The sequence below is a fragment of the Chaetodon trifascialis genome, chromosome 16 (genome assembly GCF_039877785.1).
Source record: "Chaetodon trifascialis isolate fChaTrf1 chromosome 16, fChaTrf1.hap1, whole genome shotgun sequence".
In the NCBI taxonomy this organism is placed as follows: domain Eukaryota; kingdom Metazoa; phylum Chordata; class Actinopteri; order Chaetodontiformes; family Chaetodontidae; genus Chaetodon; species Chaetodon trifascialis.
The window spans coordinates 13,496,160-13,514,818 of NC_092071.1; the positions used below are offsets into that span (position 1 = coordinate 13,496,160).

General features: G+C 42.7%; 5 protein-coding genes across 8 annotated transcripts in view; 3 read left to right on the forward strand and 2 right to left on the reverse strand.

Moving 5' to 3' along the window:
* The first annotated feature begins 208 nt into the window (after positions 1 to 208).
* Positions 209 to 4,353, forward strand: LOC139344459 (mitochondrial import receptor subunit TOM40B). Of its 3 annotated transcripts, none has more exons than XM_070982652.1 (10): positions 209 to 383; positions 884 to 1,083; positions 1,509 to 1,576; positions 1,714 to 1,806; positions 1,913 to 2,014; positions 2,101 to 2,206; positions 2,358 to 2,480; positions 2,597 to 2,673; positions 2,760 to 2,862; positions 3,000 to 4,353. In XM_070982652.1, exons 2-10 carry the CDS (start codon positions 900 to 902, stop codon positions 3,137 to 3,139), a joined length of 996 nt encoding a protein of 331 aa, XP_070838753.1. In that variant the 5' UTR covers positions 209 to 383; positions 884 to 899; the 3' UTR covers positions 3,140 to 4,353. The 3 variants fall into 3 exon arrangements, with proteins under 3 accessions (XP_070838753.1, XP_070838755.1, XP_070838754.1); XM_070982654.1 differs by having other exon boundaries at positions 2,760 to 2,943; positions 3,000 to 3,096; XM_070982653.1 differs by having other exon boundaries at positions 304 to 379.
* A 195-nt stretch (positions 4,354 to 4,548) lies between these two features.
* On the reverse strand, positions 4,549 to 9,783 carry bicdl2 (BICD family like cargo adaptor 2). 2 transcript variants are annotated; one of them, XM_070983249.1, is made up of 9 exons: positions 8,691 to 9,783; positions 7,679 to 7,894; positions 7,333 to 7,449; positions 6,643 to 6,789; positions 6,323 to 6,469; positions 5,750 to 5,824; positions 5,237 to 5,319; positions 5,028 to 5,142; positions 4,549 to 4,916 (listed from the first exon to the last, which is right to left on the reverse strand). In XM_070983249.1, exons 1-9 carry the CDS (start codon positions 8,934 to 8,936, stop codon positions 4,749 to 4,751), a joined length of 1,314 nt encoding a protein of 437 aa, XP_070839350.1. In that variant the 5' UTR covers positions 8,937 to 9,783; the 3' UTR covers positions 4,549 to 4,748. The 2 variants fall into 2 exon arrangements, with proteins under 2 accessions (XP_070839350.1, XP_070839351.1); XM_070983250.1 differs by lacking the exon at positions 6,323 to 6,469 and having other exon boundaries at positions 4,744 to 4,916; positions 8,691 to 9,049.
* A 635-nt stretch (positions 9,784 to 10,418) lies between these two features.
* On the forward strand, positions 10,419 to 11,349 carry mia (MIA SH3 domain containing). The gene is made up of 4 exons (XM_070983369.1): positions 10,419 to 10,642; positions 10,779 to 10,912; positions 11,030 to 11,140; positions 11,221 to 11,349. The coding sequence occupies exons 1-4, from the start codon at positions 10,525 to 10,527 to the stop codon at positions 11,242 to 11,244; spliced, it is 387 nt and encodes a 128-aa protein (XP_070839470.1). The 5' UTR covers positions 10,419 to 10,524; the 3' UTR covers positions 11,245 to 11,349.
* A 935-nt stretch (positions 11,350 to 12,284) lies between these two features.
* LOC139345178 (alpha-crystallin B chain-like) lies at positions 12,285 to 14,496 on the reverse strand. The gene is made up of 3 exons (XM_070983704.1): positions 14,127 to 14,496; positions 13,674 to 13,796; positions 12,285 to 13,589 (listed from the first exon to the last, which is right to left on the reverse strand). Exons 1-3 carry the CDS (start codon positions 14,304 to 14,306, stop codon positions 13,398 to 13,400), a joined length of 495 nt encoding a protein of 164 aa, XP_070839805.1. The 5' UTR covers positions 14,307 to 14,496; the 3' UTR covers positions 12,285 to 13,397.
* A 1,086-nt stretch (positions 14,497 to 15,582) lies between these two features.
* The window catches only part of cfap54 (cilia and flagella associated protein 54), a 31,430-nt gene continuing 28,353 nt past the window's right edge, over positions 15,583 to 18,659 (forward strand). Inside the window, exons 1-8 of the mRNA XM_070983702.1 lie at positions 15,583 to 15,728; positions 16,210 to 16,315; positions 16,476 to 16,625; positions 16,797 to 16,962; positions 17,330 to 17,388; positions 17,516 to 17,659; positions 17,792 to 17,905; positions 18,414 to 18,515. Of these exons, the coding sequence (XP_070839803.1) occupies positions 15,583 to 15,728; positions 16,210 to 16,315; positions 16,476 to 16,625; positions 16,797 to 16,962; positions 17,330 to 17,388; positions 17,516 to 17,659; positions 17,792 to 17,905; positions 18,414 to 18,515 (987 nt within the window). The remainder of the gene's footprint in view (positions 15,729 to 16,209; positions 16,316 to 16,475; positions 16,626 to 16,796; positions 16,963 to 17,329; positions 17,389 to 17,515; positions 17,660 to 17,791; positions 17,906 to 18,413; positions 18,516 to 18,659) is intronic.

Genomic DNA, 18,659 nt, shown 5'->3' on the forward strand with positions numbered 1-18,659 from the left:
CGTCCAGAAACAAAATTTAACGAACGTTACGCTGTTTACACTCATCGCCCCAAAACAGCAAAGCTAATGTCGTTAAAGTAAAGTTAGATAGATGAGATGTAAAACTGTTATCATAATAATGTTACCACTGAGATTTCTACGTTTAACTGTAAAGGCATAATTTGTCAGACCGCTGGATTCCTGTTGCCGTTTCAGGGGGACCATTTACAGGGCGGCACATCACATCTGGAGGAGGGAGCTATTTGCAGCATCAGTTGATCCCAGCATTAATTATCTCCGTGTATTACTAGTTTATCCCTACATATTTCACCTGACAGTTTTTCTGATGTGCGATCCTCAGTTCCGCTCAGGATTTTAACCTCTCTCGACAACAACGGAAGTAGGTAAGCAATGAACAAGCGCACATTATCTGTCTGGTTCTGCCGATGCTAAGGTCATGCTAGCTAACGGAGTTGCTGCACCTGCACATGAAAACAACAGCCAGCCTTGCATGATGCACACAATCATTCTCATTCTTCTTATTGTAATTTTAAATCCAATACAAATCAATTTAAAGAACGAGCAAAATAAGTGTAAAATATAAGCTTTTGTTCTTAATTTCGTTTGCATTTTTTTATGTCTGTGAGTTTAGGTGTTCGTACAATAACACACCTTTAAATTTCTTTTATATTATTTTTAGTCAGAACATTGTGGATACATTGCATTTGGTCAAGGAAAAGGTGTTTTGGTTTCTGTAAATTGTATTTCAGGCCAGGTTTAATGCTCTGCTTCTGTTCTCTTCATATCTGTTTTTAAATAGTGCAGTTGCAAGCTGCAGGTGAGACAAATAAATATGTCATTGCATCATGATAAATCTCATCCTATGTCTCTTTGTGCCTGGCAGGAAGTGTTGCGCCCACATGGGCAGCGTTCTAGCTTTGTCTTCCGGTCCAGGCCATCAGAACTGGCCTTTCTCTACGGACCCTACTCCCTCTCGTTGGGACGCACATCCTGCTCATTGGGACAGTCCACCACGCTGGGAGAGGAGAGATGGCCGCCTACCCAACCCAGGCAGCTTCCACTCTCTCCACAGGAGCTGTAAAGGTACGTCTGGCGCAAAAGGAGGAACTGTGGAGTGCACGCCATAGAGGAAAGTAGGCAGGCAGTTGTGTGGTTGATGCAAAAAGCCTTTTTCGTGTGGTATAAAAGCCAACATTTTATTGAAGCTACAACTGTTTCTTAAAGGTACATTGACTGCCAGCTGTGACAAAAGCAATGCCGATATATGCTGGTGGAACACTGTGTATGTTTACATTGACCTCAAATTTTACATGCAGTTTGCTCTCCCAAAATAATGTGTAAAAGTATATTTTTATGACTGTAGATGTGTAAGTAATGGTTTTTGTGACCCAGTAAAAAGTTACACATAATTCCTCAATCCGAGAAATTATTATTATTTTCTATGAGAATTAATCAAAATGATGTAAGAGGTTTTTTTTATCTGACTGTTTCTCTGCTTTTCTCCACAGATGTGTTTCCTCAGCAGATTGAAGGAGTCAAGATGATCCTCAATAAAACCCTGAGCAGCTTCTTCAAGGTGACTCTTCCACCCGCATCAGTTTACATTCAGACAATTTACTGTATGTAAAGATAGTGAGAGTGTGAATTTACATTTTAAAATGTTATAGTGCCTTATCTTGTACATGTGTGTATGACGTATGTGCTTGCTTCCAGGTCAGTCACGCTCTCCACCTCAGTGCTGTTAGTCCTTCATACTATCGATTCCACGTGGAGCATCTGCAGTCGGATGATTACAGCAAGGACAAGGTCAAGCATGAAACAGAAAATGTATCACCACTACTGTACCATTAATGTTGACACTGCTGCCTTTTCGAGTTGACGGGCTGCATTTTGATCCTTCCTCACATTTTAGGATGCCCCAGCATTGATCGGTGAGATGGACTCTTCAGGTAGTCTGAACGCTCACGCTCTGCTGCATCTCACTGAGCGTGTGCGAGCCAGAACAGTGCTCCAGGTGAGATGATTGACGAACGTTTACTAGATATGAAATGAATACCATTTGCTGCAAATGTCTTAATGTTTGATTCACTGGTGTTTTAGACCCAGCAGTCCCAGTTTGTAACGTGGCAGTTTGAAACAGAGTACAGAGGGAACGACTTCACCGCTGCTGTGACAGTAGCCAACCCAGACGTCCTTAGAGAGTCAGGTGAGACGCGACAGGTGGAATGATAAGAGCCTCACCTGAGCATCACTCCATTTATAGTCATCAGGTCCTGATAAAAATACATCAATATATTTGCTTGCTATAATTCATAATTGTGTGTGTGTGTTTGTGTTTGTGTATTTCTCTCGGGCAGTCATCCTTGTGGCACACTTCCTGCAGAGCGTGTCTTCTGGGCTGGTGTTAGGAGGGGAGCTGGTCTATCATCGGGGCCGAGCAGAGGAAGGAGGAATTCTTACTCTGGCTGGACAGTACTCAAGTGAGATTTTGAGTTTAACTGTGAATAAACATGCAAGTTAATTCAGCCACTGTCTTTCCTGATCCATTTTTTTCTTGAATTAGCAGCAGCCTTTCAGCTTTTTTCTCTCCATGCAGGACCAAACTGGGTGGCGACGCTGAATGCTGGGAAAGGAGGTGCCCATGCTAGCTACTATCACAGAGCCAACAAACAGGTACAGCAAATACCAGTATACTGCGTAAACACACCATTTACTTTAGGTGCATGTTGAAAATGTGCTTTTGCGTGTTCGTTCACCAGATCCAAGTTGGGGTTGAGTTTGAAGCCAGCACCAGGACGCAGGAGACCACAACCTCATTTGGGTACCAGATGGAACTCCCAGAGGCCAACATGGTGTTTCGAGGTAACTTTCTTTCTTGGTCAGTGGAAACTGTGAAGAAAACATACAGCAAGTGAGATTTTGTGTGTGTGTGTGTGTGTGTGTGTGTGTGTGTGTGTGTGTGTGTGTGTGTGTGTGTGTGTGTGTGTGTGTGCATTCAGGAATGATAAACAGTCGGTGCATAATCGGAGGCGTGCTGGAGAAGCGTCTGACTCCGCTCCCTGCCACCTTGATCATGGGTGCCTTTGTAAATCACAGAGGGGACAAGCTGCAGGTGGGCCTTGGCGTCAACGTGGGATAATCCTCCACTGACCCCTGCTGGAATTACAACTCGCCATCAGGACATCCATCCAGAGACCTGTTTCAGAGGCTCCGTACTAACACGATCTTCCAAGGTTTCTCAGCCTCACTAAAACGCTTCCTACGAACCACCGGAGTGTCGTGGATTGTTCGGCTGTCAAAGCCCAAAATGTTTCCTTAAATCGATGCATCTCATCTCGCAACCTACCTCTCAGAACTGAGGTGATGTTTTTTGATTGTGTGACAAAAGGATCACAAAGGAGAAATGGTTGAACATTTCGAGGGGCTCATCAGCTGAGACTGGAGATGTGTTCCTGTCCCCCTGAAACCAGACTGCACATCACCCTCTGGACAATGGAAACAGAAGGGATAAGAGGCACGCTGTACTGAAAGCTGAAAATAAATCAAAGTTTTATACTGTAGGTAGTCATAGAGAAACGTCATGTATATATAGAGTATATTGCGAAAGAGGAGTGTTTTTTGTGTTTTAACCCATTAATTATAATTCATGTACTTGACCGTTCTGCCGTTGCATACTTTCTTTTCTTCTAGGCAGCCATTGGCTTACATTCAGAATTTTTAAATTAACTTGTAGGCAATAGCAGCAGGAAACCTGCTTGGGATAGGTCATACAAATGACCAAATTCACATTATTCTTCTCTCAATGCCCATATCAGCCTCCTGTTTTTACTGGGGGGGGGGGTTATTTAGCATAGCCCATCAATGCATCTGTCTCCTAAATCTGGGGACTCGCTCACACAAACTAACGCCAAGAGGATCAGTCTGACAACGAAGTGGTCAACAGAGGTGTAAAATGGGTGAAATCATGACAAAATGGCAGTATGATCTGCTGTGCATAGGAGTAAGTGATTATGTCCACTTTTTTTTCCAGACTTCACACATGAACAAACAGCCTGTTGACTGTAAGAGAAAAGGTGCTGCTCCATACACACTCACCTCCAGCTGAGGGATGTGAGAGTAGCACTGCACTGACTCTAACGAGCCAGGACTGTACTGTATGTATATAGATAGAAACACTGACCTGTATGCAACCTGCACTACTCACGCTGCTTCTGGGCATTCCCAGTCCCATCTAACATACAAAGTGTTGCATATGTATTATTTATACATGATGTAATATAAGCATGGAGAGAAGTGGAAGGGAATGACTGTCTTTTTTTGACTTGATTTATTAAAGATGTTATTTCTATCAGAGTTACTGCTTTGAGTGCTTTTGTTGTGATACATAGATACAGAACTGTGCATTCATTGCTCCGCTGATCATTATTTTTGCTATTAACAAAGGACCTTGCAGGACTAAAAGTCAAAGTCTAAAATTGTCTTTGCAATCTGTGTGAACACAGATTCGGTGATAAGATGCTTTGGTGAAAAATGCCCAGCAGTGACACGGTGGCTTTAAGTTTTTAATATAAAGTCCTAAAAACTGAAATTAATGATATACTGTACATATATATACAAACATATTCAAATATGAGGTCTGAAAACATTTCACTTGCTGACGTCCCCTTACAGTGTACGTTATCTAGCAGCGTAAGTTCACAGTGGCAAAGCTAAAGGCTGATATTCTGTCCACTGCTGACATGTCTCAGTTACATGTCTTTGAAGAAGGAGAAGAATCCTTTCCCTCCTTCCCCCTTCACTCTTAAAGACTTGCTTCTTTGGAGTCCTCCGGCGTAGTCTCTCTCTTGCTGTCTTTCCCTCTGTCTCTCCTCCTCCCTTTGCAGCACCTGTTGATTGATCACCAACCGCATGTCCTCCTGCAGCAAGATGAAAGGTTCAGATGGAAAAATAATATCCTGCTTACACACTATTTTAAACATGTTGCCAAAGGATATGATTTAACATTTTATACCCAGGCACACGCTCACCTGCCAGGCTTCCAGCTCTTGAGACAGAGCCACCTTATGTTTGATGGTGTTGAGAAGCTGCTGAGTGAGTGACTCTTTCTCCTGGCGCACAGTGGCCAGTTCACTCTCTAGGGAACTGGACATTGACGTGATGATTACCGAAACATTAATCAAATGAGATGAGATGATTTCAAATCAAACTGACAAATGCTATTGTTGTGTACAGTTACCTGTAGCTCGGCATGTCAGGACTGCTTCTAAATGGCTTGATTTCTTCCCTCAAAGACTCCAGCTCTTCTCGCTGAGACTGCAGCTGCAGTGTGTGAAATTGAAAGGCAGACGTTGTAATGCCAAGTTTCTGCTTTCCACATCACATTGGTGTAAGTTGTATATTGAACCATGACTGGCTCCAAACTACTAGTGATGTCACAAAATAATCTCTTATATGTGCACATCATAAACTCGGACTGAAGGCGAGCACAGAGGGGTGTTTCCCCTTCAGCAGATGAATGTGAAAACAGACTATAGCGTCAAACCATGCACATACATCATTCTACACAGTGAACAGCCGAGTGAAGTAACAATTAGCAAAACACATTTGTGAGTGGAAGGGGACTTGAACTGCAGGTGGTAAAAGTAGGAGAAGTCTGCTTTCATTAATTAGAAGTGAAATATTTTGAGGTCAGATTGCACTAATGCTTCTTTGCTTGTATGTGTGTGTGGTTGTGTACAGTTCAACAGACCTCCTCTCTGAGCGTTTGTATCTCTTCATCTCTTGCTTGCAGGACTGTGGAGTGAGCCAGAAGAGCCTCTTTCGCCTGGTCAGAGAGAGCGACGTACACAACAATTATTCATAGGTGTTTGTGCTTTCAAAGCAAATTTGGCATTTTGGACACCAGTCTCAAACTGTTAAAAGAAGGATGTCAGTACAGGGTCAAAATTAGGGCTCACACGCAAAAGGTAAACTCGGTGAGTCAGTGCAGTTACTTGTGTGCACTTGTACTTGCTGCATAGTGAGGACCAGAGCAAGTTTTCAAACAACAGAGCAGGGACGTTGGCCAGTCGTCACATATTCAAAGGCCAGTTTGAGGGTTCACATTTGGTTTTAAGTGTTAGAATTAGGTTTGGGTTAGAGTTAGGGTAACAGTTGGGGTTGTCTCTTCCTTATGGGGACAAAATGTAAGTCCTTATGGTTATGGTTCAGGTAATTCTCCGGCAAAAGCACTGTGTGTGTGTGTGTGTGTGTGTGTGTGTGTGTGTGTGTGTGTGTGTGTGTGTGTGTGTGTGTGTCTGTGTGTCTGTGTGTGTGTGTGTACCTGTGACTGCTGAATTTCACTAAGCAGAGACAGAGGTGGTGTGTGTGTACTGTCCAGAGCGCTCTCCTCTCCCAGGTTCAGAGCTTTCTGCTGTAGAGAGCGATTCATGGTTCGCAGCTCAAACACCACTCCCTGTTCCTGCGCTATCTACATACACACACACACACACACACACACACACACACACACACACACACAGTGAGAGACAGGCACACACACACAAATCAGGAGTTTCAGGCGAGTCGTGTTAGTGACTGTTAGTGAGAGGATTCGTCTTCCTACGGGTCATCTTTAAACACCAGGCAGTCGGTGATCCTCACCTCAGCTTCTTTCTCTCTCAGTGTCGTTTGCACTTCTGACAGTCTATCTCTCAGCCTGTCTCTCTCTGTGCGGAGTCTATCACTGTCCTCCTCTGAGGCTTTTAGGCGGGCGTCCATGTGTGACAGCCGCTCCAGCAAAACTCTGTTCTGTAGGGGAAGAAGATAGATAAACACAAAGTGTGAATAACTGGTTGTCGTGAAAGAGGTAAAAGCAGGTGGTAACTGAGATGACTGTTGTGCTTAGATCACGACGCTTTGTTAGCTGTTGGGTTGTGTTTCTGGCGGAAATCTAAATAAAAGTCATTCATTTGAGTTGGAGTAGAATACATTTATAACTGGATTTTGGGCTTTGAGATATGGATACTGGCATGTCTTGCATAGCATATCTTGAATATGTATTGATTAGGCTTTGAAAGCGCTTAATTTCATCTATATAAAATCACACTCAGCATACGGAAACTTAAAAAGTCTTGCAACTTGACTGCCCCACAAGCCAAAAAAACAGCTCTCCTCACTTTCATGTTGTATTATGGTCTTATACTATTTGGACATGTTTGAAATGTAATGTTTTTTTGTGTCTGACCTACTATCCCGCAGCATTCAAGATAGCATAATATGTTCAGGGCTGTCACACTGAAAGCTTTGACACTGTACTTGTGCAAAACACAAAGAAGTGACTGGTAAGTATACCTCTGCTTGTATGTTCTCTAACTGTGTGAAGTTGATATTTCGGCTAAAAGCTGATTCATCCATCTCTTCTCTGAGGGAACGAAGCTCAGTCCTCAAGGAGTGTTCCAGGGTCACAGCCTAGATGGGCAAAAGATGGTTAAGTTGAGAAAGACTATTGTTCAAAAGTGACTCCCTAAACCTGCTGGCCTGCATTTTTCCCGTGTGACGGTGATACCATGCACACACAGACAATTCCCACACAGAGACGTACACATGAACTCTGTTTATTTTATCATCATATAAACATTTTCTCTGTTGGTTTAGCATCTCATTGATGCAGGTTTCAGGCTGCCTTAAATAAACTAACCTCTGCCAGCTGCTCAACCAACCGCTGGTTATGATTGGCTAACTGAGTCAGCTGTTCACTCTCATCCCTTCGCCGGTCACGTCCCTGGCTGTGATGTCGCTCCAGCTCAGCCCTCAAGGCAGCTAAGTCCGCAGCCAGCTCTGCTTCTCGCTGCCCCGATGCCAGTTCATTCATCTCCAGCTTCCTCTGAAGACGATGCTTCTCCTGCTGCAAAGCCTGAAACGTTAAACACAACATTGAGGGGCTTCAGGGCAACATGAAAGCAGCAGATAGTGAAATACATCTATAGTTTGATGGCTGTATTCTTCTTATTTTGAAGGGAAATTAGAACAAATGTGTCAGGAGTGAACAAGACTGGAATCAGTGACACTGTTGCTTGAGATCCAGACTGAGCCAGAAAGACAAACAGACAGATCACTTTGTTCTTTTCAAGTGTCTCAGTAGGTCAACACTTTATGGCAGTGAGCCAGCATGACTAATACTTGCACCCTGATACTGAAGCTAAATGGCGTTCTGCCAGCATTCGTTTTATGACTTCCACCAGTGCTTTTTCTCTGCTGCTGCTGCTGCTACCATTACTGATACCACTGCTGCTACGTATAATAACAAGAATTCTATTAACTTAACTGGAGTCCTATATGTCTAATTGTTGTGTGTCTATGCAAAGACAAAACTGTCAGACTATTTGACATCAATATTAAATCTGTTTATTGTTTCATGACATTGTTATAATGCCACTGCCTTTACTTTTTTATTGCTTGTGGAATATATTTATATTGTTTTTAGATTTATTTTCAACAAGGTTTTTATATCTTTTTGTATCCTGTTATCAGCATTAGTTGATTAGGATGGGAGAACTGTGTGGAATAAACTGAAACTTGATGGTTATGAGTTACAGACTCACAAATCTTTCCACTTTTACAATTGCTCCGCAGGCTAGAATAACTAATGTGCAAAGTTTTAGTGGTCCTTTTTCCCAAGCTCACTACATTTTAGGCAGCTTTATCCTTACCTCCATTTGCCTCTCGCTCTGCTCCAGAGAGGCTGCCAGCTCCTCATTCTTCTCCAGCAGAGCCTGTCCCAGCTCAGCAGCTAGGATCAGATCTGTCTCGATCCCTCCTCCGCTGTCACTGCTGCCGGGAGAAGATGTGGATGAGGGCAGAGTGAAGGAGAGTGAGACTGAGGAGGATGAGGAGAGAGGGAAGAAGGAGTCCTCCAGGCTTGGGGAGGGGAGACTGTTTTTCCTGGGGGTGAACATTGTTGACAGGCTGCTAAGAGTCAGTCAGAAGGCATCATCCCAGGTCGTTGGACTTGTAAGCCACACTCACACAGATGGCACGTGGACAGCCATGAGCTTGTGTGAAATCATGAACGCTTCTCTGTTGCTTGATGATCTGGTCGGGAGAGGTTTGATGACTTAAATTCCCAACTTTGTAATCCAGGATACGCCTCTGCCAAACTCTCTCTTCACTGTGGTGCCAATGATCTTAATCCCGGTGTCATTCAAGTCTTCTCTTCTTCACAGATACCTCTGTGGGCAGGAAAGGACTTTCAATAACACAGAAAATCACTAAAAACAGATTTATTAACTGTGCCTGTGAAACTCAGGACATGTATGTTCACTTGTGTGATTGTCAGACTGGCTGTTTTCTAGTAATATAATCTCACAAGGCTGTTAAGGAAACCTTTTGTCTGACAGCTCCTTTTGTTACCCTGACCGAAATACCAGCTTGACTATTATCTTTGTTCTGTTCCCCCCTCCCTAAATTCCAAAGGCATTGTGCTCCACTTGTTCCTACAAACACAACAAAGTCCTGAGTGTTCCTAAAAGAGTCAGTTCTGGACAAATCATGAGGAAATAATCACCACCACACGTGACTTAAAAAAGCTGTTTCTCCCAAAATAAGAATTGATAAGACATATTTTGGTCACAATGCAGTTTACCTTCTTAGTCTCACTCTCCTGTGACATTTCTGTCTTTCAGTCTGACGTCACCACCTGCGAGCTCACCTGTTGCTGCTACCTCTCGCTACCATGAAACCATGCTGTCATCCCATTCAAAATCATTGAGAATCAAAGCAGTGAACTCATTCTACTTAAACATCATCTTTTTCCTTTATGAGAAATAACTGTAGAACCTGTGTTCACCCATGTTCACCTACAAAGAAACATAAATGAAGGCTGTCTTACCTGAACAGTTGCCAGCCGACTCATACCAAACAGGTATAGTCTTCCTGTTTTGTGAGTGTGTGTGTTTGGGAGTGTTTGCACAAGAGAGGCTGAGCTGGTTTCCTTGGCAGTGGAAACATACAGTATGTAAATCCAGCCTGTGGCTCCACCTCTTGAGTTAAAAAGGTAAAGAGAGCAAACGTAAGGAGGAAAACACTGACAGAGGGAGCAGGGAAGCAGAAACAGTAGGGCGTGAGATAATCACTGCCCTGACATCTAGTGGCTGAACAAGGTAAGGAAGACACAGATTAACTCCGAGGAATGTGTTGTTATCAACTCCAACACTGCTGTTTGAGTGGGGGTGACACAGGGTTAGGGATGGAGAGAGAGGGGAAGGTCAGAACACAAGCAGGGGTCTGTCTAATCTGGCCCTCCTCTTCCTCCTCCTCCTCCTCCTCCACCTCATTCCCCATCCTGTTTACCTGCTTGAACAGTTTGAAAGGAGCTCTGTGTGCGCTCATGTGTGAGGTGGGGGGGTGGGGGGTGGGGGTGCAGAGAGAGTAGAAAAAGGGGACTGCCATCGCTGCACCTCCTTCCTCAAGGACGGCAAACAGACAAAAGGGAACGAAAAGCCCATTTGGATTGGATCATCAGGTGCGTTCACATACAGAACAGACATGCCTTGCAAACTCTGGCTTGCTCTGTCAGTGTGGCTTTTGCTGCAAACCTGTGAAGCTGGAAGGCAGATGCCTAAACTCTCTGACAAGAAACTCTGTGCTGACTCCGAATGCAGCCGTAAGTAGCACACCCACCAACTTCTTTTTGCTGAGAGTGTCTGCTGCTCTTAGTGGTTAATGATGTTGGATCATGCTATATGACTAAATTGTTTAACTTACATACAATTTCGGCCTCCTTCTGTATTCCTGCACAGATCCAATCTTGATAGCTCGTGCAGTGCAGGACTACTACCCTGGAGACTGTAGGTTCATCCCCATCAGACAGGGGCAACTTGTCTATGTCTATGCAATGCTTAAGGACAGAGGGAACCTCTTCTGGGCTGGCAGTGTGAGTGAAAAAGCAACTATTTGGATTATGATAACTACTGCTTTGACGTGGCTGTTAACCAAAAGACCTTAAGAAGTGATGCTGCCAATAACTTTTGCGTATTTCATCTGTTTTCAGGTACAAGACTCCTATTATGGACAGCAGGAGGCTCGCATTGGCCACTTTCCCAGCAGCGTAGTGGAGGAGACACATCCTCTCATGCCAGCCAGCACCGAAGTCAAGACGACTGTAGGTGAACACACACACGTTCACACAGGTATGCATTATATGATATTTTCTCCTAATGGCACCTTTCCCCTTGTTTCCAGAAATGGGACTTCTACTGTTACTAAGAAAGAGAAGAAGCCTCTCGTCAATTACACTGCAAGACAAACAAGTTTGAACTGTTTTTTTCTGAGCTTTTTAGAAATATGTGGTTCTCACAGTGCAAACATTATCGTCTTTTAGAATATGATGCATTGCCGTGGATTAAACTACTCAAAAACACTGGTAGGGAACATTTTCCTGGATAACTGGTCCTTAAAGTTTTGATACTTTAACTGCATTATGTTGATAATGCATGCTTTTACATGCTGGATATGTACATGTAGTGAAGTATTTTTAATGCTTTTTCATTCATACTGTTTTGCAGGTGTTGAAAGTATTTGTCAAAGATTAAAAGTTGAATAATGTGTCTTAAAAGGAGACACATATGAACTGTACCTGTCTTTTCTCTGATTCATGCAATTTGTACAACAAATGCTTCTTTTTCTTGGTGATTGTGCGTCACAAAAGAAATATGCATGTGTTCAAGAAGCAATATCAGCTCATCCTTTAATTTATGGGGCATAGAAAACATCATCTATACAACAATATTAAAAAAAGTACTGACAGACTCTTTAGAATTAGATTTAATTATAATGCAGTTGGCATTTGGTGCAATATACTACAAAGTATCTCCACAAAAGGTTTTCCTCTCCTAATTCTCCAATATTACACTGAGAAAGAATTAGAAAGATTTCTAAGGCACAGGCAAAAATTCCAAGTGGAAGTAGGCCCAACATAACAGTGCTGTGTTAGAACTATTTCCATGTTTTATAAGAGACAATAAAGAAATTTCAGCGTTGAAAATGAAATTTTTCATCTGGCATTCCTCTAAAAATACACCAACTGACATGGTGATAAAACTTGAAATCGCAGCTTTTATGTTTTCCCTCAAGTATGATACTGAAAGAAGCCTTGACCTGCTAAAAACAAATGAAAACCTCTGTGTATAATAAGCGACAGTTACTGTTTAAGGTCAAATAGGAAAGCAGCTTGACTCATCTGCTGAGATAAAGTTGTTTTGAAAACAACACTACAGGCATAAAAAGAACACACGGCACACCTATGATTTTGAGTTTCATCATTTATTCTATTTGTTGTTTTCTGTGTTAATATGCCAGAGGGTTGTTACCAACGTGAAGGAACAACAGAGCTGTAATTCTTGCATCTACAAGGACATATGCACTGACTCTCACACACATTCACACACACGTACACACACTTTCCTTAGCAGCTCAGAGGCCATGCTCCCCAGCAAAAAAGGAGTCCAGTGATAAATGCTGTCTGTCTCCTCCTCCGTCCACCACGTTCCCTCCTGCTCATTCACCCTCGTTCTTCCTCTCAACGAGAACACACCTGGTCCCAAGTCCTTTGGTGGCTTTTTTTTGTGAACAAACTAAAAATGACTTTGTATGCCTCCAGAGAACTTCCTCCTCCTCCTCCTCACACATACAGAAACTGTTCTCAAAGAATAAACAAAGCACAGTTGGCATCTTAGTCATACCCACTCAGACAGCACTGTTTACTGTAGATACAATTACTGTAAGCTGAACAATTTTAGTCTGTTGTCATCTTCTGAGGACAATTTTGACAAGAAGTCTTTATATTTCCACTCTCAAATTGGCTTTTTAGCTTTTAAGTAACATGTGTTACATTTTAGTAAGAGGTGGTGCAAACAAGTTTGGGTTTAGTTAACAAATGCTTATATCTAAACAGCAGGACCAGGTCCTGTGCCTGATGAAGGACAGGAAATGCCTATCAAAATAAGATGATATGCACAGTGTATCGTTTACATACACTGTGGTTGAAATATTTTTGTCAGAGGTATAGTTTAAATAATGATTCTGTGGGCTTGTGATGGGGAAATTAACTCTCAGGAGTTCATCATCCTGCACCTCACCCACCTGTGTCCATACAAAACTTAAATGCACTGACAAATAGACTGTGCAACATATTAGCCTTTGGTTTTAAAGCACCGTTGTCTTGCACAGAATAACAGTGAGTTAGGAATTAGATACTGGTTCATTAGAAGGAACTTGAACTTAGAGACATTTATTTCTGTATGCCTCACCTACTGTATATGTGTACCTCACCACTAACAAAACTGTAACAGGTTAAACATTAAAAACAGGCAGCACTTGGTGTTAGTACTGAAACAGTATAGGGAGATTCAGACTCTGCTCTAAATTTTCTGTTTCGGTGTTCCATCCTCACAGGAAATAGGAATAGTGCGCTCCTCGCCGGTAGAGGACCGAGGTGCAGTGATTGTAAGCACACCGTCAACTGACAGACAGGAGTTGATATCAGCACTGGACACGCCAGCGGGAAGCCTGTACTTCCGCAGAAACTCTCTTGACACAAAGCCGTGGTCGTCCTGAAAGCAGAATTAGCATCTCAGTAAAGTGTCATCAAATGCACCGAGCTGATTATTTCTATAGATCTGTGCAGTCCCTCTAACCTGTCTGTCTTCATGCCTGGCGTGTATTGTGATGAACTCATCACTGACACTGACAGACAGCTCGTCAGGCGAGAAATGCTTCACATCCAGATAAATGACGTAGCGATCCTTTTCAATGCGCATCTACACAGACAGTACAGCTGTTAAGAACAGGACTGACACATTTTGTTTCATGCCTGCAGCCTGGAGGCAGCTGTCATCTCAGTGCAAGACTTTTCAATTAGACAGTGACTGGCATCAGTTCAAGTGGATATTCTTCAGTAGCATTTTTGACCTAATAATGTAAAATCAGAAATACAGAACAAATATTACACACTACAGCACATTAGTTACTAATACAGATGTTATGATAAGTAGTACCAGCAGAGAAGTACTTTTCTCAGTTAGAAGTCAACTTGTGGGTATTTCGCATAAGACAATCTGGGTCAAGGATGCAGGTGTGTTTTGCTTTACCTCACTGTGGCCGTTGTCAAACCAGTTGAACCAGCGCATGAACGAAGGGCGCATCCAGGGGAAGGACCAGGACAAGGGCCAGATAAGTGGCCAGTCAGTGAGAGGTTCTGCCAAGGAGAGGTCAGCAAGTCGATGTGGGAAGGCCCGACGGTACCAGGGATACTGGATGGGGATATCCATGATGAGACTCCAGAGGAGGTGTTAAACCGATGGGTGAGAGGGAAGTTTGACTTGGTCAAAGATGGGTGCTACTGTGCTTCTCTGCACCGCATTTATAGGCTTTTCCCTCCCATGCCACCCAGGCTCTGTCTCTGTTTATGTCCTCTGCGTCCCCCTCCCCTCTCTAACCTCCCCTGCACACTTGCATAGTGACTCTGCCAGCAGGCTGATCTTTCTGGAACAATGATGTCAACTGTTTATCTCTTCATCACCCTCATTGTTTCATCTGACTGTGACTGGTTGTCTCTCTCTCTCTCCCTGCAACCCTGTCTCTCCCCTCACCCAGTCATGAGGTGACACTGGCTCAGAGTACTGCTGATGCCCCCATACTCATTCCCCAGGAAATGCCCCCGTCTGGATCTCTGTGTGTCCATGTGTGATCGTGTGTGTGTTTGTTTGAGGAACAGCTGCCAGAGCATTAGCCTGCTGTGCTCTGAGCGCCAGAAGCTTTGGGTCTGTGTGCAGAATGGAAGTGAGCTTGAATGAGAACTGATGAGTTTGTATGGGGCAGCATTAGGTGACACTCTAAGCCTGTATCATTTTGCTATGAGCTCAGATGTAAAATATGAAGAGCTTTCCAACTGTGCAAAAGTTGTACCAACCAAATTTCTTTCAGTCCTCCCAGTTGTGTCTCCAGTGTAGAAGTGCACTCATTAAATCTGCATTAACTGCAAGCACTGAGATATTACAGAGTGTTTTAAACCACCATGAAACCATTTTTAGTTTAGTGACAAAACAACTGCATCACTGCAAAGTGCAAAAGCTGGCTTTAAAGTGAGGCCTAGCAACTAGGCCTATATACGGAAGACATCTGACAGTACATGATAATGGTAAATGGTAAGATATAGTGTGATAGTAGCACATGTAAAGCGGTCATCAGGCTAGAGAACTGACAGGTTAAACAGGCCTGTTCTTTCTTAATGTCAAACATGATGACCTGTGACTCTTCTCTTTCTCTCTCTTTTTGAGTGGCTATCTTCCATGGTTGAATATTTTATGGCAACTTTTACTATTTAAAACTACAATGAGAGGATGAATCAATTAAAACACTTTCACTAGTACCTCAATTGCAACCATTGTGTGTATAAATAAGCTTAACCACCTGTGAGATACTTACTTCCTGTCTGTGTAAGCGTCGTTACCATGGTGACGTGCCTGTGAGCGGTTCTGATGTTGGATATAGCTAACAGAAGTTGTTGTACGGTTGTTACTTAAAATTACCGTTGTGGCCGCAGAAATGGACTTGCCGGCCTCATATTACGGGAAACTTGATAAAAGAAACCCCGTTATTTCAGCCTTTGAAGGGGACATCAACTCGTTTTTAACACTGATGAGACGAGTCGCTTCTTCGAGCAACCAGGACAACAGCTCTTATGCTAAGGGGTGAGACATCCGGAGCGTCTGTAGCGTTAGCTTACTAACGTTAATGTTAGGTTAACTTGTTAGCTCGCTTTCGAAATAGTTAGCTAGCTACTCTAGCGACAGGTGAACGTCAGAAGAAGAAGAAAACATTGTGAATTTCGCTGCTAATGAGCAGTTTGTTTATGTTACGACATTCATTAGTTGCGAAGTTCCAGCGAACAGGCAGGACAGGCTTCACTTTTGACTGCAGGCGCGGAGATATGCCATCCGCACCTCCACCTTTCCGTCTCAGCAAATACGACAGGGGATCCATTCTTAGCCAAATTTGCAGGCTGATTTATTTTAATAGTCAGAATGCCATATACAGTAGTTAGATACACAGCTTATGGAACAGGTACACTTTAGAGCTGGTTTTTATATCACATAGATGATGAATCAGCCATATTGTAACCATATTCAATTTTTTTATTCACCTGTTTTTCATTTGATTTTCGTTTTGAAGGGTTAAAATCCTGTTGGAACTATGGAAAAAGTACAAACATCGACTGCCCACAAAGTTGTTCCAGGAGCGAATTCTGCAGATTGCAGATTTTCTCTGTGGGATAAAGGTAAATAACAGAAGTCCTCGTATCAGTCAGTGTAATCAGGGTAGTGACAGGTGACAGTGTTGGTTTGTAGTCCTTGAAAATTGACTGTGGGAATTACCCAAGGTGTTTTTCACACAACGCACATCCACAGTGCTTTCCTCCCTCTCCTCTTTGTCTGTAGTTGTACCAGCTGGCTCTTTGGCAGGGTTACAGCCTCCACCTGCTGCAGTTCAGCTCTGTAAAAATCACTGACATCACAGATGTGGACCACTTCATGACCTGCTTCTTCCCTGAAGGTTTTGATACAGACCAAGATACCTTTGCCATGAAGGTACGTTGTACTATGTGAGCTTGTGTGCAGAGTATACTCTGTGTGTCATATGTTTCACTGTTCAGACTTTGACTGAATTGAACAGCATGCTATGCTTTTTGTATAAAGAAATTTGATATTTAGAGATGTTTGTACCTGAGCCCTAACACATTATATACTGTATGTGTTTAGGTCTGTGCAATGCTGGGATGTTCCCTGTGTATATTCGAGGAGGAGAAAAAGCACAACCTCCTCAGCCAGAAGGGACTCTGTAAACTGTTGCATGTGCTGAACTTCATCAGGATCATGATGCAAGCTTTTCAGCAACATGAGCATCTCTGCTGGCAATTATATAATGGTATATCAGTACAAATTTGCTTGCTTTGTGTGAGACAGGACAAGAGGAGAATTTGAATATTTGCCCAAAGGGGAGGGGAGGGGGTGTGAGTTTCCAGATATCAGCTAAGTTAACTTTGTGTGAAAATCAAATGGGATTTCATATAGTTAAAGCAATAGGTTAACCTCCCAATGGTACCTTGCAATTCCCAGAAATATGTGGGCACTTCTTGCCAAGAACAAGATTTTGTGAAAATCCCATAGTGTGCATCAGCTAAGTAATGATTAATCAGTTGTTTAAAGTGAGAAAGTTTCTGCTGTATGATATTATATTGTAGAGCTAAGATCGTACTGTGTGTCTTTTTGTTTATCTTTCTAATCTTTTCCAGGTTCATTACACATCTATACTATCTGCCGCTACCTGATGACCATGAACTATAGTGCACAGGTACTTACTGATAGATGATAGATGGAACTTGTACTGCTGTAAGTTAGTATGATCTTTACTGTAGATAAACAGTAATTGTGTGTGTCACGATCCTTTATGTCATCATTCACTGTATGATTCTGTCCAGGCACTGGAGTACCTTCTGTGGGCAAGCATCAGTTTGGAGCTCTCCATCCCTCTGATGACTGCAAAATATCTACCATGGATTGTCACACTCTACTGCGCTGTCTGCCACTGTTACTATGACAACCAGGCTGGGGTGCAGGCAGAGGTGAAACACATCATCTGCATCCAGACACCTACAAACACGCGTTATGATGTCAACAGACATCGCATCGCATTCTTTTTTCTGAAAGTCCCCATTTGTGTGGTTTTTTTTTCTGTATCTTCAAAATGCTTTCAGGAATTTGCGAGGAGAGCCCTTGGAAAAATCAATGAGCTAGCAAAAATGGAGGAGCAAAGTGACATTCCTGCCACCAGAGAGACTCAGAGAGCTTACAAAGAAGCCTCTATCAAGGCAGGCACTCCTCTCATTGTCCTCTTAATACTGTCTCTGTGATAAAGTATTAGAAAGTAGAGATCATCCATATCTCTCAGCAACACAGTCAGCAGAGAAAACATCAAAAGGATGCAAAGAACATGAACTACAAACAAATATTAAGTCATGCCAGTCTACATATCTAATCAGCTGAAGTGCTGTTTGAAGTACAATTTACATTGCTTAATAAGCATGAGAAGCCACATTTCTTCTTTCTCAACTGATTCCTTATAAGCAAACAGTGGTTCTACGTTCGTTATGTTTATGTTAGTGGAAACATCTCTCAGTGTCTAAGACTACAGCAGTTTCACTACGTAGCCGCCACCGCATGTAACAATTCAGACACATACAGATTGTTGCCTTCTGAAGCTGGATTCATTTTTTGTGGCATTTAGTGCCCAAGTTAACAGTTTCTTGTTTTGCCTTTACATTTTTGGTGTGCTCTTCTTAGGTTTATCAAATCAAAATTCTTTTTTTTTCCCCCCAGCTGGCTGCCATGATATTCAAGCGGGCGGCGTTTGAGGCCAGAAGGAGACCCAAATCCGTGTTCAGAATCAAATGCAAAAACACCCTGAGGGACATACCCAGCGTAACATTCACTTCACTGCCATATTGCCAGTTAATTCAGTGTTAACTCTTAAGTGTACTGTCACTTAAAAGATACTCAGTATCTTAGACCTACCAAAAACATGCTAACTCCTGTTAAATTGGTAAATAAACTGTTTTTACTGTT